At 36.3% G+C, this 19,394-nt stretch overlaps 1 protein-coding gene and 1 long non-coding RNA gene across 4 annotated transcripts in view; one reads left to right on the top strand and one right to left on the bottom strand.

Moving 5' to 3' along the window:
• The window catches only part of LOC105286413 (octopamine receptor beta-1R), a 52,139-nt gene extending 37,032 nt beyond the window's left edge, over positions 1-15,107 (top strand). For all 3 annotated transcript variants that reach the window (XM_011351354.3, XM_011351356.3, XM_011351355.3), the window contains 2 exons: positions 7,285-7,506; positions 10,749-15,107. In XM_011351354.3, the coding sequence (XP_011349656.1) occupies positions 7,285-7,506; positions 10,749-11,055 (529 nt within the window). In that variant the 3' untranslated portion in view covers positions 11,056-15,107. The remainder of the gene's footprint in view (positions 1-7,284; positions 7,507-10,748) is intronic.
• Positions 13,950-19,394, bottom strand: part of LOC105286414 — a 50,834-nt gene continuing 45,389 nt past the window's right edge. Inside the window, exon 2 of the long non-coding RNA XR_003406545.1 lies at positions 13,950-17,446. This is a non-coding gene — a long non-coding RNA (uncharacterized LOC105286414). The remainder of the gene's footprint in view (positions 17,447-19,394) is intronic.

Below are 19,394 nucleotides of genomic sequence, written 5' to 3'. Positions count from 1 at the left end.
GGCTGTTGTTTTTGTAGTGAGATATTTTTAGGTTTCGTCTGAAGAGGTAATGAATGCTAAAAAGGACTGATAAGATGATATTCAGTTTTCGTCTAGTTCACGTTTGATAATATGGATCAATTTGTTTAATACTTTTCTTAGATAAACTAATCTTTGATTTTGCCATATCCGTCTAATTTTGTTTTTTAACTTGATTAGAGAAGCAATGTGATGTGGAAGAAAAGTTTTTTGATGTGTTTTATTACTTGTTTCTGTAGGAAAAGAAGAAAGTTTTACTGATTCGGAAAGGATGAAAGTAAAGTCTTCAATTGCCTTGTCAAGATCTATGGGGGTGTTTATGTTTTTAGGAATCTGTATATGTAGATCTAAGAGAGTTTTAAAGTGGATCTAATTTGTGTTTTATAGGGATATTTTTAGTAGTGATTTGAACAGGATGAAACGCAAAAGAAACGTTGAAATAAAAGGATAAGCGAGTGATCGAAATCAAGTTCTGGTAGTACTGAAGAAAATAACGGATTTTTTATGTTGTTAAAAATGGCAATATCTAATATATCTGGTGTAAACTACGTAAATACGTTTTTTGGGTAGTGAGCAGGTTTGAGAGAGCAATGGATTAATAAATTGTTGGTTGGTATTACTTTGTAAAGTTCTCTTCCTGCCGGAGAGGTGATATTGTAGCTGCAAAATGTGTTTTTGGCATTTAAATCGTGTAGCAAAGTAGTTGGAGAATTTTAATTGAATTTTAATTAGTGCCAAAAGGGAACCAAAGTCTGCTTTTGTTAAGAGGATGATATATAATGACCACGATTAGTCACTGTTTTTGGACAAGTTAAATTGAATGGCGTTTGGAGAGACAGAGATTTATCACGTAAAATCGTTCCTTTCAAACAAGCGATCTCGTAATGCCTTTGGCAAATCGTTATCCCCGAGGGAGAGAAAGCGATCCCGTTTTGGGATAGAAAGAAAACAGAGGAAAATGTAGATATGTTTCTCTCTCTCTCTCTCTCTCTCTCTCTCTCTCTCTCTCTCTCTTTTTCTATCACTCTCTTTGATATGCTAAAATCAAGGAGATAGCAAAGCAAAACTGCTACACGCCACGCCTTCATCAAAATCAGATCTCGTTTCTTTCAATCTTTGCATTGCAAGCCAATGGAGTTCATCATCAATCGCAGGCATGTGCAAACTGCAAATGCCGTTTGATGTCCGTCATGAAAAGGATTATAAAAGCTTTTTCCGAAAGGAAGCACGTTTTAGCTTAAATCTGTAGCGGTAATTGGCTTTCAGATAGCTTCTTCATTGCTTGAAAAAATCAAATGACGTTTGCGTGAAGCTTGAGAATTCTGCCATTTCAGTATGGAATATTCGAAAATCGAAATTTCCTTTCAAAATATAAATGAAACATAGTTTAATCCTCTTATTCTGCTGAAATGTATATATTCGACTTGGAATGTACAGTTTCAGAACGTACGATATCGTAATTGATCGTAACATGACTGATAAATACAGTAATCGTAAGAATGCAAAATAATTTTTCGTAAAACAAATTTTCAATTGAGATGCGATCAGCATGTTTTCCATTCAATCCGCACCATTTTCAATTCAAGTCGGCAGCAAGCTCCCAGCTTTCGATTACCGGTCGCTATTTCCTTCTGCTGCCATTCCGAATATATACTCGGTAACTGACGTTCTTCCTCGCCGCAGAATTGACGACGAATCGCTTTAGCAATTCCGATATCGCTTGGCAATTTCCAAGCTTACGATATCCGCTTCTTCCATGTAAAAAGTATTCGTCAACGAAGCTATCCCGTTCCTTTAATAATTTTAATGACTGCGGACGCATCATATTAAACATAGGAAAGGAGAAACTGACTCGAACAATTCATTCTTTGTTAATGAATGATTCATTGTTGCTCCTCTTGCCGTGGAAAACATTCAATAAAATATCTGAAATCTGTTGTTTATTACATTCGAGTATACACACCGCGGATAGTGCAATAATAATATATAGGGTGGTTCAAACACGCCGTACAAGATTTCCATACGGTCTACTTCGCCAGCTCGGGCTAAAATCCTGGCGATGTGTGGACCTACTGTGCACATATATATGTAGGTATATGCGCGCGCGTGTGTGTGCACAGGATTTTATCGAGACGTGTGACGGCAAAAGTAGGTCGTGCACGACGTAAACATTTGTTGAAAAGAATTGCAAATAATGCTCGCGTGGAATAGACGGAGATGTGTACATGTATATTTGGAAGAAGGTGAGAGAGGCTTAATTTACAACGCATTTTTTTAGAATGGGGATAAGCTCGCTTCAACCCTGAAACGTCACAATTGAAAAAGATTTTAATTCGAAATAATAAATCCGCAAAATAATAAAAACTGAATTGTCTTTTTTAAGCAAATGCGTTATCCATTCTCGTCTTATGCCCCCCCCCTCTCTCTCACTCTCTCTCTTTCTCAAGTAAAATTTTGTCATTTTCTATACTGGTATTAAGCAACATCTTGGATGGCCTCAATCAGCAATATATTTTTGTAGAAGAGACGGAAAACGCTCACATCAAAGATAAGTCATAATCTAGTCTACGAAAAGTTTTGCGCACGTAAAATCGAGCTAGATCAAAAGAGGAAACTTGCGTTTCAACTTCTCTACTGCGTAGCAGCTCATCGAATTACATCGAAATAGTTGGACGCGAGCTCTCTTAACGAGATGAATATTCCATAAATCGGTCCCGTGTACTTTGCAAAATTATTAAAATTATGTTATGCTGAACATAATATTGCTAAATATATTTATTTCATAATCTGTCAAATTTTCCAAAATACACAAACAAATATAGATATTAGGTATACAAATGAATAATCCAAATTTTTCGGCTAAATGCGAGGTGTAGTTTTAAAGAAAGTAAAACAAACCTTTTAATCAAAATATGTGTTGCTTTCTTTAAGTCATCTTTCAAGCAGTTTATGAATTTTATCTCGGACAAATGTTGTGTCTTTGGTCACGATAAAATTATTAAACCATTTTGTAACCGATGTCGATGATTCGCCAGAATTTACCCATGACTTTCTACGTTTCGGATTGTCATAGAGTATTAATTTTTCATCGCTCGTAACAATTTTTCATAAGAAAGACTTTCTACACTGTTTACTGAGAAGAGAATAACACGCTGCTACTCTTTGATTTTTGGCTTCAGTCAATTCATGTGAAATTCATTTTCCTTCTTTTTGAATCTTTCCCATATCGTGTAAGAGTTTGGAAATGATCTGCTCCCAACTACTTTGCAAGCTCTTTTTGTGTAATTTGTGCCGAATTCTCAATGAGCAGTTGCTCCAAATCAGTGTCGCACTTCCGAGAGTCTTCAGAGCGGGGAAATTAATTGATTTTAAATTAGTTTCTTCAATTGCTTTAAAAAAATTGGATTATTTATTCACATCTAATAAAATTATTTTTCTGAAAAAGCGTACAGCAATTTATTCAGTTCAACTATTTAATCATCTATCTTGTATCTCGCAATGGCACTACCGAGAACCTTTTCCAAACAATTTTTCGTTGTTTTCTGCAACTCTATTACCGTTTCCATATTCCCGACTAGAAATGTTGTCAGGTTTACCTAATATGTTATAAGGACCTGACGTGGTTGGCGTAAGGTAATCCTGAATAAGGTATACCTAAGAATATCCTCATCAGGTTCAAATATGTATGACCTTTTTAGGGTTAAAATAATAAGGAACGTATTAGGACCTTCTTACGTTATGCCTGATATTTCAAAGTACAAATTTTGTTGAAGTTTACATTATTAGTACCTACTAAGGATCTTATTCCTTCATCCTGATATGTTTTAAAATTTAGAGGTAAAGGTTTCCCACATCTGGTCCTACATCGGACCATACGTAGTTTATCATATTATAATGTACGTTATATACTTAATGTAGAAAGAATAGTAATTTCTACTTAATTTGCGAGTATTAATTATTTTTATATCATATACATTTCAATGTACTCGATTATGGAACAATAAGAGACAAAACTCAACACAAGTGTGTGTTTCCCGCCTCTGATTCACCAAGCGACCGATAGATGGCCAGGTCAGGCGTGACGTTCTCGCAAGAAACATTTGGTTAGCACCTTACAAATAACCATCTGGAAAATCGATCCGGTACTCTATTCTTCTCTTCTTTTGGACTCTTACTTAGAACATATACTAGTAGTATATGTTCTAAGGACTCTTACACTCACCGAAAATATCAAGTTTTTAGTAATCCTTTAGACGACTTGGTGCTGTCTGGGTAGTAAGGATTTAATAATTCAACCCGATATAAACCTGATGAGGATATCCAGATAAGGATCTAACTATTATGCTGCGTTACATGACTGATCAGGTCCTGATGAATTTACCTTATCAGGACCTGATAATAAAATAAGGTCAACCTGATCAGGACCACTGGATAAATTTCTAGTCGGGTTGTTGCTTCGCAATCATAAGTTTCACTTGTCTGTTTCGCCTTTATATTTCGATCGACCGATTTTTCGTTCCTATTCCATCGCCTGCACATACACATACTGAGGTTCTGTTTCCTTCCTGTCGGGAAAACGACGTCTCACTGATATCTATTGTTGAGCTATCTATTGGCATTGACCGGAAAATTCGTGCGGATGTTTTTAGCAAAATTTTATAACACGGACTTTTCAGTCAACCTAAAATTATCGCGCAAATATGTGTATGTAAATTTGCCTTCGTTATTTTGTTGCACAAGGATATTTGTATCACAATGAACTTTTATCGCTCATAAAAATTTGCAACATGGGAAAACATAGCGACACATTTTGAAAGAAAACAGAAATATTATTTTATGATTACTGTTTTAAAAATTATATTATTTCAATTGCCATGAAATCTCTCTCTCTCTCTCTCTCTCTCTCTCTCTCTCTCTCTCTCTCTCTCTCTCTCTCTTTCTCTCATAGAAGAGGAAAGTTTAGTTTCAAGTATAAAAATTTAATTTTTCTTTAAAAATATGAATCATTTAATTAAAAGTTATACTCTTTATATCCATCAATCAAGATGTGACATGTACTTAATGTCAAAAGATTGACAAAGGTACAAATAAAAGAACTAAAATAAAATAAAGCTGATATATCGGTAATGAAGGTGAAACGAAACACTTTTATCGGTGAAACTGCCGCAATCGTTTATTTGCGCGTAAAAGTTTCCAATCTCTCCGTACTCGCGTAATATCGAATTTAGCTTCAGCTAAAGCTTCCCACGTTCTCCTTGTGTTACTACCAAGTGTTTATAAAAAAGCTTCGTCGACAAGCGTCTTCCGAGTTGCGCCTGTAACGAGAACGAACACAACTTTCTGCTGAAAGAAGAGCTTCGTACGATATTCGTTTCGTCCTTTTTTTTCTGCGCAACTGCGGTTGCCAAAGTTCAAAGTAATATAGCAGCTTCTGTCGGTCGATGTTTTCCGATCGAACTTCCTCGTTGCGATAGTTTATTAAATCAAAGATTTATGTACACATCTTCCTACAACAAATGATAAAATAAGATAACTTACTAGCGTTTTAATTTATCTGGATTGTACAATAATATAATGCAAGTACATTTCTAATGTATTACACGAATGTATTAAATAATGAGGACTGAGAAGAAATTAATTCACGATAATATCATTTAGTACTCAGATTTCCGAGTTGATGAATAACGAGATACGCCAACGAACTACCCAAGTTAAATTGTGTTTGCTCCTAGTAATGAAAAAGAAAGAAGGGGAAAATTACTTATTTATAAATTGCTTGTTTCGAATATGCTAATTAGTAATTTAAACTTTAAAAAACTTTAATTTACCCGCGTTTTATTTGTGCCTGCATTACCAATATTCCTTCAAGTTTTTAATATATTACAAATGCAAATTATCCTTTTTTTATAACGTATCTTGGAACGTATTAAAAATCTTGGAATCATTGAAACGAGATCGAATTATCGTGATATCTTTTCTTAATCTCGCGCGCGTCAATAGTGTTCCGAAAAAAAGAAATAAATGTGAAATAATTGATGAGATGTTTTATATAAAAACTAAAAAATACTAAAAAGAAGACTAAATACGAAACAATATAAATAACAGTATAAATAAAAGACTCAATAAGATCTTCACCTGAAAGATTTTCTTTTAAACGATATCTTCATCTTGATAGAATAAAATAAAGTAAAAGTATTGAATAAAATACGTCAAAGTATTGCTTCATTTAGAAATGTTATCGGAATTTGTTTTGCAGTTATTTCGCGATATCACGTTTTTATTTACACGGATTTAACGCAAAGCTGCATTTGCCTGTGAATCAGATATGAAAGAAATAAAGCTGCGTCGTTAAACTGTGCGCGCGCGCGAATCGAACTAATCGAATAATGAATACAATATTTGTCGCTTGTCAGCGCGTGTGCACGAAGTGCAATTTTCCAGAATATATGCTATTTTATTACGTGTTTTTTTATGATTTGCGGATACGAATGTACGTTTGCGTTTATTCCGCGCAAAATATCGTTATCTTAACATTACTAAAACTCAATACGGCAATACGCTCGCGCGTCACTTGTTTTTTGAAATTATTTAAAATTAGATCAAATCTATATTATTAATCGAAATATGTCGCATGGCTTACGCGTCGCGATATCAGCCGGCATCAAGAAAAGAAATTTCGTTGTGTAGCTGTGCCAAATAATTCCACATGATAAAACGCAAAAATAAATATTTTAAATGCAATGATGGCACAAAGTAGCGTGAGAATATTGGTAACCCGCCGGCTATTCATAGTGAGTTAAAATTACCTATCATTGCCTCTTCTTAGAAATCGATACTCAAAAGCAGCTGCTTTTGCACTCTTGTTGCATACACTCGCACACTCTCATCACTCACGTATCATGTGATTGGTGTAAGAAATTAATTCAATGTCATACGTTATATTTATATCGCTGTTCATTTTACGCGGCCTTGATTAGTCTCCGCGACAGCCATGTATGCGTTACTTTGTGCATAATTACGTGGCTGTCATCGTAATTTGAACAATTTGCATTCGAGTGATGGAGAATACGAGCGAAAGACGAACGAGGAAGAGAGAGAGACAGGGTGGTGGGAGAGACAGAAAGAGGGAAATTGAGAAAAAAGGAACTCATTTTTATGTACATCTCTCATCCACATATTTTCCCTGTATAGGGAATTTATTTTCCATGTATATAATTGTTATTTATTGGTACATAATAATTGATCATTGCAACATTTATGTTTCAGGAGCAAAGTAGCGGCTGCTCTGTTGAATAAACATTTGCAAATCAACGGGATCTCGGCCGGTCTGACTACTCTGCCGACTGTGGACCAATCGTCGCCGGATCCACAACCGGAGGAACCGCCGATGACCAGCAGCAGCAAAATGAAGAGAGAACGGAAAGCGGCCAGGACACTCGGCATCATAATGTCGGCATTTCTGGCCTGCTGGCTTCCATTCTTTCTCTGGTAACGTATATTTAGTATCACCTCTCTTCGCTTATCATTATATTCGCAAAGATATTCAATTGATCACCTGACCGACTCTATTTCATCTAAACTAGTCAATGCAAGTTTAATGTAAAATATTACTTAATAAGGAATTTACTCACGGCAGTTTGCTTCGTTGATAATTAAATCTGATTTTTCAAGAAAAAACGCGAGAGAAGGAGAGAGAGAAAACTGCTGGCTTTTTATCAACGCCACGCGAGATGACACTGTGCCATGCGCAATCTGTCATGATAAGTAACGTTATTTTCTCCCGCTAAATAACGTATAATACGTTAGCTTCACTTTAATCAAGTCACGGCGATGGGACAGATGATCCTCCCCCCATTTAATTACGTGGGACACGCGTAAAGGGTAAATCGTTGGTGTCACGTTGCGTGTTATCATTGAGAGGACTCTTAAATGCACCTTTAAGCATCCCACGTCTAAGCGCTTACGTCTATAGGATCTCAAGTGCATCATCCTTTACTTTATCCCGCGTTACGCTGCGTTTACGCTATTAACAAATATTCCTTTACTATAGATGGTATTTTCGAAATTTATATTATTATGATAATTTTTCAATTGAAAAACAAGAAATACTGTCATGCTATCAATTAAAAGATCAACAGTAATAAGTAATATATGTCTCATTCTGCTTTGAACTTGATGGAAAGTTGGTCGTATTGTCAAGAAGAGAATTTCACTCAGTGCACCGTTCTTGGAGAACGAGACGTTGCAACCAGAATAGTCTCGAAACTCAATAATTAATTTCACGGCGCGTAAATAGAACTGCGCGAGACACGGCGCATCTACGATGTACCTACATTTCGCTCTGTTTTCATGCAAACAACAAAAGCAGCAGCAACAAAAAAGATGTTGTCACTGTACACCAGCTGCAGTTTTCGTCAACTGTCACGTAAAACAATTTCGCTAATGCACCTTTGCAACATTTTCGAGTATAAGTGGAGTACGTAATGCAGTAATATACGATAAAGTTATGCATGAATTTTCTTACAAGTCACACATTTTGTACAAGTTGACAACTGATCGAGAAATCGTCTCCCCTAAAAAGAAAGAAAAGAGGAAAAGAAAGAAAAAAAAACTGTTGGCGGTTATCGTCGAGCGATATCCGTCGAACAAAAGGGCCCGCGGAATATTGCGCCGTGGCGCCTTGAAATTCCTGAGGGTGCAGTAACGCGGGAAGGAGGTGAGAACTGGTCGTTCGGTCGATCGGTCGATCGGACGGACTGACGGACGGACGTGCGGATGAAGGCGAGCGGTTACACGGAGAGCCGCGATCGATAGGGAAAAGTAGCGTGTACTACCGCGATCTCCAGGGATTTACAGCGAGAGAATTCTAGAGTCGTGTACAGCCACCCCCTAAAGGGGCGGCACAGCGTGGTGTCAAGTGCCTCTCAGTCAGCAAGATATAACACGGCGGCACGGCGACACGCTACAATGGACCATCGAGGGTGCGAAAGACCAAAAGTCAGCCATTTTTAGATTTAACCCTTTAACACGGGGTGAATGTAATGCCGGCCTTTAAGTTAAACAAAAGGGTTAGCCAGACGAGATACGTGTGTAAGAAAAGCCATACTGAAATTTGAAAACAAGTGTCGCACGATGAATATAAATGTATCTTTATTATATTTTTATTGATTTCTCGCACGATTCTCCGGCAAGCACGTTACACGACTAGGTCCCCTCTATAGTCGGCTATTAATTTTCTTACACTCAAATCGGATCCGTATTCTTATTACTTACTTGGCCGAATAATACAAACCAATACTACACTTCCCCTCTTGGTCTGGCCTGATTACGGGACGGATCCTTGACCCATTTTCCCTCCCTCAAGCTTTCCCCAAGCTTTTTCGTGCGATTTTATTCGCCACCGTCACTCTCTCTCCCTGTCTACTCCGACTGCTCGTACTTACGCGAATACTTGGCAGAGACAAATTGAATTCGTCGGTGTAACAAGAACACGAACTCATTTCATTAACGGTACCTTGTAGGCTTGTACTCTTTACGGCGATAGATAATCACGACATTCGTGACAGACAATTCAACACGGAATTCAACCGAGTCAACCGACCAAGTAATTTGATTGGATCAACTATTTTAATTGTCGTTCAATACCCACTTGTTAATTCGAAAACTATTTGTATCGTCAATGTAAAAACGTAAACTTTTTACGTTTAAACGAAATGTTACATATGAATGTTATCTATAACATTAACTCGTGCTACATTGTCGTTAATCGCGTATCGATTTGACGTAGGAGCCAGCGCGCAAGATATTCTCTTGAATAAATAAAGGCGCATGCTATTGCATAAGAAATAGGTAGAGAAATCAAGTATCGATCCGCGGGAGTTACGTTGCGCCGTTGTGCCATCGAGAAAGAAAAACGCGGATAAAAGTTTTAAAGAAATTCAACGACGCGTCGGTCAATGAAAAGCTGCCCCGGCGTGTAAAGATCTTTAGCCATTCACATGGGGGAAAAAAGAAGAGGTTGACCTTAACTGGTTGTCGTTCTATTCTTAGCCGCTTCTAGTCGCAGCTAATGTACTATTACGAGACACGAGTGCGATTTGCGATCGATCACATCGAACACGTTGTAAAAACGCAACGATCCTCCTACAGCACTAAGGAGAGACGAAATTTTCGTAATTCCGAGCAAATTGCACTAAATATCAATTTCCAGATCCCGGAACAAACAGCTCTTATTTTTAGCTTCATGGACTTTATAGACTGACGATTCGATTCGGTTATTTCTGTATGTTCGCCACCCTTGAAACATCGATAATGATGTCAGAAGCAATCAGAAAAACAATGTGACAATGGAGAGATTCGCGGAAGATCAAGACGCAAGGTACAATCCTTTCCTGAAAGCCCGCAAGTCCATTCTTTCCTTGTCGATGTAAACAATTTCGACGTCAAATGCATGTAGGTCACGCCGAGGGAGAACAAGATATTCCTCGTTTCCTCTATCTTGCTTCAGTCCATCGCGACCTACAGACTTTTAAAGCTTTGCACCGCGGTTGCATTCGGCAAGAATTCGATCGATACAAAGGTCACGTTTTTACTGTCACGCTTTCACGAAATTATTTCGTCCGTTAAATTTTAAATCCTTTAAATTCGAACGACTCAGCCGTGTGATTTATTCGACCGTAATCTCTCACGTTTGTTTAATGCCCGTTCGTTCTGTTTCCCGATTGACGCAGGTACATCATCACGGCGCTGTGCGATTCGTGCGAGAGCAGCGACGTGGTCGTAGCGGTGATGTTCTGGGTAGGCTACTTCAACAGCGCCCTGAACCCGGTCATCTATGCATACTTCAACCGCGAGTTCCGCGCGGCCTTTAGCAAGACTTTAGAGAGCTGCTGTCGTGCGATCGGACCGGTGCACGACCTGCGCCAGGTGCACCGCAAGCAGGACCTCGTGCACAGCAACGCCTCGTCCGAGCTGCACGTCAACAACCAGCTGCGCAACAGTGAGATGACCAACGTCCACATCGAGGCGTGTATTTAAACGGCGAATCCTCGGCGAGGTCGAGTAAGCTCTCGAGATGCATGACGATAATACGATCTTCTCGTATTCAATTTTATTTCACGCGTCGAACCGTACAATCTGAAAAATTAAAAAATTGCGAATTTTTGACACAGGGACGGATCTCTTTATCTCGTGAGACAAGCTTCCAGGTGATTTCAAAGGAACTTTATTCCTTTTTTTAAGAAAAACTTTAATATCGGGGGTGAATCAACTTTTTGAGACCAATGTAATATTACGGGAATTTAAGATTGCATTTGATATTACGACCGTATCTTCGTTTTTCTTGTACAGCCTTCTCCTGTTCTCGAGGTAAAATTTGAAGAATTTCAGACTTAGGAGAAACATGAGATAGAGGATATAAAACAAGAATGAAAGGCAGAGAGAACACGTAAGAGAATACGTAAAGAATTTCAGTGTACGATTCAGTGTTTTTCGTGGCCTATTTGCAAGAGGGAGGTTCATCGTTCCAAAGAAAGAGAGAGGGATTGAGAGGGAGAGCATAGCTCATACCTAGTTTCGTCCTGCGACCGACCTATTTTAAGGGATACACTCGCTGGCCATCCCCGAGGATCTATTTCTGCCCAGGCAGCGTTTTATCGGGTTCGTAAATAAGGCTCCTGTCCGTCGGCAGATTGATGTTCCGATTTAGCAGTAATATTTTAACAGCGGCTCGATAACATCGGAATGAACTTTCGAACCGACATTCGATACGTGTGGAAACTCGTCTATTTCGTTCGTATTATGTACCGTTGTTTCCACTATTGTTTCCTCGATCTCGACTAACCGAATATTAATCGGAAAAATCATTTGCGATTAACCGACTAGAAACTACGTGCGACTCAGGGATTTGTATTGAAAAGATAAGATTTATCGATATTCAAAGACTCTCTGGAATGGAATATGAAAGCGTCAGTTTCAAAGGATCGAGTAATTGGTGATATTCTGTAGATTGTAGACAAATTGGAGGAGAAGTAAAGGGAGAAACGAAGAAACGGAGAAGCAAGAAAAAGAGTTGGAAGCTAGGAGATGAAATCGTTTTACTCGTTTGGGGAATCACTTTGTACATAATCGCGCTGCGCAACGCGTTTCGTTATAATCAAAGGGATTTATAATAAGAATCTTAGCATAAATGACACGACGTCATCATTGTAAATACGAATCCGCGTGCATCTAGGCTCGAGCAATGTCGTGTATAAGTGTTGAAACACTTTGTATGTCACACACGTCCCTCCCGCAAAACAAATCATTTTACCCAAAATAGGTGAATTTACGAGAGTACCCCGTTGAAGAAAATCGCTAAATTGCCAAAATTGCATGAGAAACAGAATTGTTAGACACACACACACGTTGTATATCTATGTGTACAGCAATAAAATATAAGATTGTCGTTTCTCCCATCATCCGTTGCTCGTCGATCGTTAATACGTAGTATACGTTGATTAAAACGTATTTCGTATTTTGTTTACTTGATATAATGAGCAACTCATTTTCTTGCTTTTGTACATGTGTATATACATTTTTTTAAAAAAGACGAAATCAAATGTAATTTACTATCTATCTTCTTCAGTCTATCTTTTGCTCTTTTTCCCCTTGTTCTTTGTTATCTGTAGTGATGGACGATAAGACAAGAACTTCAAGATCTTGTCTTGTCTTGTCTTGAATTTTCAAGACAAGAATATCAATTTTTTGCATTTGATAAAAGCGAGACAAGACAAGATTTATACTTTAAAATCAAGAAAAATCAATCAAGATTCTTGATTCTTGACAACTGAAATTAAATCTAATCCGATTCATTTTTAATTTTGAACATACAATTAACCTGGAATATACAATTAACAAAATATCATTGAAGATTTTGAAAGAAGTAATTTAATATATTTTTTCTATAGATTATGTTGAAAAATAATTAAAACTTTTTAGATTAGATTATATTTCTAAAATTATAGACTTGATTAAAAAGTAACAAGTAATACGAGTATTAATATTAAAATTATAAAGTTGAGCATTAATTTCTTTAACAACTATGCAGCTTATACAGTCCAAATTTATAATTTAATCAATTATTTTATAGTGTGGCCAATAAAATGTGTATTTTTATTTAAGTATATTTAATATTTGATATTCATATCTACTTTTACCAGCAATACAATATTTTATATTTTAATAATAACAATATTAATATTTATAGATATTATAAAAATATCAAGAATCTTGCAAGATTCTTGCAAGAATCAAGAAGAATCAAGATAATTGAATATCAAGATCAAGACGTAGTAATTCTTGATTTTAAAAGATCAAGACAAGAATGTTCGATTCTTGTCTTGTCTTGTCTTGAATCCATCACTAGACTTATCTACAATCTGTTTCTTTCTTTAAAGCATCATCTAATCCTAATGGATAAAAAACGACGATACACGTATATAGATATGTATACTTCAGAGTGCAGAACAATCACTAATGTAAGTACGAACGAGTGCGCGGATAATATCGTAGACGTATCCGTCTTTAACAATTACGATCTGTAAAAATATTGAATTATTTTGCATTAGTAAAAATTGTAAATTTGTGTATTAGTACAAACAAATACGCTAGTGGATTTCTGACAATTTTTATATATATAAGTGACAATATTTTATTTGTTTTCTAATAAGATAATCAGCGGAATTTAAAATCGCTACGAGATTGTTCGTCGGCTCGATTCATATGTCGTATATCACGTATCTATTAGGCTGCGTATAAAGTCGGTTAGTGCCCTAATATAATGTAATGTGCAACGTTGTAAATCGATGTTTACAGGCCGTTCCCAGCGTTAAATTGGCTGATGAAAATCTAGCGGTAACAACCATGCTGGCAAAGCGATTTTATCGTGAGGAAAAAGCCATTTTGAACGATCCACAATTCACAACAAAATTGGAAAATTGTATATGTGTGTGTGTGTGTGTGTGTGTGTGTGTGTGTGTGTGTGTGTGTGTGTGTGTGTGTGTGTGCGCGTACGCATACATATATAAATATATTTCAAAAATAAAATTAAGGCACTTTGATATGTGAATTATCAGTTGTTCAAAATGAGTTTTGGACAAAAATTCGTATTTATGATGCGGAACGTAACACGTAGTATTTTAATGACAATAGCGCAAAAGAAGAAAAACTTGTTACGGGCGCGCAAGTTTCCTAGATTCTAGATCGATATCTCGAGATCGAAGTATCTTGCAAATGTTCATGATTGCGGTTATTTTGGATGCGTGGTCACACGCATGCAGCAGCCAAGTTACGCGACTATATTTACTTTAACGCGATTTCTGTAAATCGTGACGTCTAATTCCTGAACGAAATTGCGACAAAATATTGCAATACTTATTAGGCAAAGTAATAAAGATAAACATATCCTTATTCCCTTCTTTTTCTACATGTATATCGACATATCCCTTTTCATGTATTTACTTCAGGTAGTCGAAACAATTCGTGTGATAACGAATATTTCATATTTTATTATATAATATTTGTTATTAACTAGATTATAATCAAAATCATGGAGGTAATTATTAAAATATATACGATATTAAGGATTCTTGAGTACATGTTTCAAATCCACACGTTTCAAATCCACATGTTTCAAATCCACACGTGGAAAGATATTTTTTAATCATATATTTTTTTCTCTTTCTAAACATTAAATATTCCTATTAATGCATTAAATTGCTCATTTTGAAGAAGATTAAAAGATAATGTCATAACTTACCGCTTGCCCGTGCTACAACGGGGACATTAAATTGCAAAACGCGACTCATTAGTTGTATTCATCCTGAAAAAGTTGCCTGCGACCACGCATTCTGCATAACAAAAGCCTAATGCGTAACGTATTTGCGAGATGTATTTTCAATGCGACGACGCGACAGAAGAATATGTATGCGTGTGTGAATGCTGCGTCGGTCGTATGGGAATAGAACGCGATTGTATGTAATTCGACTGATTGCGTTTGTGACTAAAAAGATGTGAATATGTATACGTGTAGAAAATTAATAACAATGTTTTAAAAAAATTTTGCATTTTTCTTATAATTTGCCACTTATTCCATTAAACGTACCGTCACGTTTACTTCTTTATCCATTTTCCCTAAAATAAAAATTCAAACGTGTAATAATATTTCTTCACAAAATCTTTTTCTATTAGATATAAAGCTGTAAAATTCGCGCTATTTGCGAGATTTCTAGATGTTTCTAGACGCGACGTTTCTCGTTTCAGAAAGCTTGTCAAGATTTCATGGGTACTCAAACTGTAACGCCTCTTTAACATGAGGAACAATAGCTTCTCGCCATTGTTGCCGAATGCAGGCAACTGCAACACATCGAGATGCACGTTTATGCTTTTGTGTGTTTACCGTTCGAGAATTAGCAAACGCGCGAATGAACTGATATATCGTATCACTTGCCTTTAAAGTAAACGAAGATGTGTCATATACAATAATTTCTATTCTCTCGACGATGTTCTTCCAACATGAATCGCGCGGTAACGAATTATTAATTACACGAATTGCGCGAATATGATGGAAACGCGGTAGCATCTCCATCGTGATAAGAGGACCAACGATTAATTTGCGGAAATGAAACTGGGTTAATATGATATTGCCCCCGAAGCAAGCCAAATGTTTGCCTACCGATTCGTGTACCTATCAAACGTCGGGATGTTCTCGAAGATGCTGCCTAGTCGACGTGAATAGACGTGGATGGACGTGCAACACGATGGAATATTCGCCTCGTCTCAAGTTGACGAAAGCGATCCGATTAAACCCTTCTCCAGCGAAGATCCAGCTATAGTCTCTCTCTCTCCCTCTCTCTCTCTCTCTCTCTCTCTCTCTCCCCCTCTCTCTCTCTCTCTCTCCCCGTCGAAAGTCTTAACTACACACGAGCGCTTTTCATCCTTGTTTGTTCATTATATCTGAGATACCGTGTTTGTTATTATTAAAAATATTAGATGCGCAAAACTTAATTCGATGATTTTTTTTCAAGAAATTGAGCTTTATTTACTTTCTCGTTTTCGAGAGAAAATTCAGCAGCTGCTCGATGGATGTAGAAAAGTATTAGAAAATGATGGCGAATATTTCGAATAGAGAGATTGACATTTTTATTATATTTATATTTTTGTAAATAAAGATTCAATTTTGTCAAACAAGCACCGAATTGAGAATTCAAACAAGCGCGAATTTGCGCACTTAATGTAATATCGGAGAATTTAATTTCTCTCTCTCTCTCTCTCTTCTGTTTTCTTTCACTTGTAACCGGATTTTATCTTTTTATTGTTTCTTGTATTTTCTGGCCTGTAATTTACGCAAGAGATCTCTCCATCTCGAAATAATTCAAAGAGGCAAAATGTCTTTCTCTGCTTTTTTTCATATTTACTGGCTCCTCGAAAAAAACGAGACTGGGGAAATGTGGGACACGCAGCCGATGCCGCCGTCCTGATTTCGATGCTGGTCTCGGATTTTTCCAACTCGCCCGGAGCGGCTCTCCGACGCATCGTAACACGGGCGACTGCGTTCATGCATATACGCTTCAGATATTTTCTAAGGACCAGTCATGAATGGAAAAGGTCGAGATAAAAATGTTCAGGTCTCTTTTATTTATTGATACGCTATCAGCGCAATTTCAGAAAAATTAGTGAAATGTTATAGGGTACAACGATTGTCGTATTTATATTACATATCAAATAAAAATATAGCTTATATAAAATGATAATCATATAAAATGATAATCATATAAGATGATAAAAAAATTTAAATGCTCTACTTGTATTTCCGTGAGCAGTTATATCAGCAGCATAGGTACGTTTTCATTTGTCGAAATCGCATTTCTTTTTAATATCTCAAAAATTAATTTACCATTTTATTCGACGGTTTTACCCGTGAATGCGTGAGCATTCAGAAGCATGCACTGGATAAGCACAATAAAATATTATTGCGACCTTCGAAACCAAAGATAGGGATTATTGACCAATCTCTGCGGTAAAAATAACGCAACAAGAGGAATATCTTGCACGTGTGCTTCATTAAAACTTACAGTTTGTGGAGACGACCTCCAGACTTTGCTCAGCTCGCCTTGTTACTTCATAAAATTGTCTATTCGAAAAATCTAAAATAAAAATTACACCAGTACTTGAAAGAAATATTAACATCTTTTATATGAAATATATCTGTCTGTAAATTGTAAAATTTATATTGAGATATTTCTTACAAGATTGTGGTACTTACGTTGAAGTTATCGCGCGTTTGACGAAATTTACTCTCGATTCTCGAGCGAAACTTGGCCGAAAACTTTGCGGTCCTGTATCAGCTGCGTAGTATTCGTAAAACGAGGACAAGTCCCAGCAGAAAAATCTGATAAGAAAAAAAGGAAAAGCCGATAACGACAGGGTTCGAAACTTTTCGAGGCGCACGCGTCTCGAATAATTCCGAATAATTCAGGTTCCTTCGAATATGTGCGGTTCACCGTTGTGTGCAATGCACATGATGTTGTACGAAATTAAAATCGGAATTTCAAAGTTTGATCGCCAAGCCATCGCCACTTTAGCGCGCGTTTAATTAATATGGCACATACATCTACCGTCAAAGCAAAGTTTCATCGTATTTCGCGCGTAAAGCCATCAAAATTAATTATAAACAAAAGGAATGTTTTCTAATTAACATCGTGGCATATATATATATATATATATATAATGCAGTTAAGATCATCAAACAGTTTCTTTTCCTTACGTTAAGTGCTCTAATCAATCTCTTGATTGATATTCCTGTATAAAACTTAGGACGTTATTTAATATTGCGAGAAAATGCTAAATTATGGAATAAATAAATGAAATTAAACATCGATCTTAGAATTTTCATCAAATTTACCCAAAATTACATTTAAAAATTACATTATTTTTTAAATAATTAGAGTAGATAACATCGCTTAATCACTCAATTTCATATATCAGAATCTTAATATTTAAAAATATCTCATTATGTAATTTATTTATGAGTTTTGTTGAATAAATTTCTGAGAAAGAAATTTTTGACTAAAGAAGGGCCTGATTTTACCGACAGACAATTCCAATAATGTGTTTGTGAGGAAGATAAAGTGTTTGTATTTGATGTAATAATAAATTTTATTTATTTTATCTTCTTATCTTATTTTTTTGATAATTATTTTTAATAATAGTTTTGATGTTTTGAATCTCATTGTAACATTAATTGTTTTGTTGTAATAGCTTTATTATAATATAATAGCTTTTACAATCTCATAATTTTCTGCATTTCCCTATACTTTAAATACTATTGCAATAATAATACTATTATACAATAAATCAAATTCACGTTTTACGTGGTTAACCACCTGAATCGACATGCGTCTATTGCTTCGATGTCCATTATATCGACGATCGCAAAAGTAAAACCCACGTAAAGGTTTCTCAATCGTTACCATACGATACGAAACAGACTTCAACTCTATTTAATTATAATCTCATTGAGGGTGACAATTTTCATACAATACTAACTAAAAGATCTCAGAATGAATTTATTGCTATGAAAATAAGTTTCTCAAAGAGTTTTATGCAATCGATGGAAATGAAGTTTCCTTCTTTCCTTTCTTCCCACAAATGATAACAGAGCAGTTTTCCACGGATAAATCCACGCTTTCCTCATGATGGTTATAATAAAACAAAGGGATTTTCGCAATCGGTGATCGATAAATTAAAGAATGTCCTTTTATTTAGAAAGAAGCATATTCTTTTCAAGTTTTTGCATGGCTGGATAATTTGCCGATGCTTTCTAATATCATTGATTCACTTTCGCATTCAATGCACACGATAATGTTGTCCATCTGATCATTTATATCCTCAGCTGCACAATGGGATATTCATAAATCTTGCACAAAGACCACAATTCCTCTTTATCTGAGTTGAAAGCTAAATTTAAAAAAGAAGACGAGGCGATCATCCGTAATTTATGCGTTTCCGGTGACGATTTCGTGACGTAATGTCACGTTCCTCAAGTCGACAAGGTCGACTATCGACCAACTCGATGAATCGCGGACGAGGACGATGGTGAGAGTAGAACACACGCCACAGTGGGCCATCCCGCATCGATTATGTACATAAGAGCCTCGTTCTGGTGCATACATTGCTGATTTTGTCAATGGCGAGGTTAATTGACAATTCCTATTCCTAGAATTAATTCTTAATTTCTAATATATTATTTACTAATTTCTAATATTAAATATTATTCACATCTTTTTATCATTTTCAATATCTTTTCTTTTTTTATCTTCTCTCTCTCTCTCTCTCTC

Source organism: Ooceraea biroi, chromosome 5 (assembly GCF_003672135.1).
Source record: "Ooceraea biroi isolate clonal line C1 chromosome 5, Obir_v5.4, whole genome shotgun sequence".
Taxonomy (NCBI): Eukaryota; Metazoa; Arthropoda; class Insecta; order Hymenoptera; family Formicidae; genus Ooceraea; species Ooceraea biroi.
Note: the sequence above shows the minus strand (reverse complement) of the source record. Positions and strands in the feature narration are given on the sequence as shown.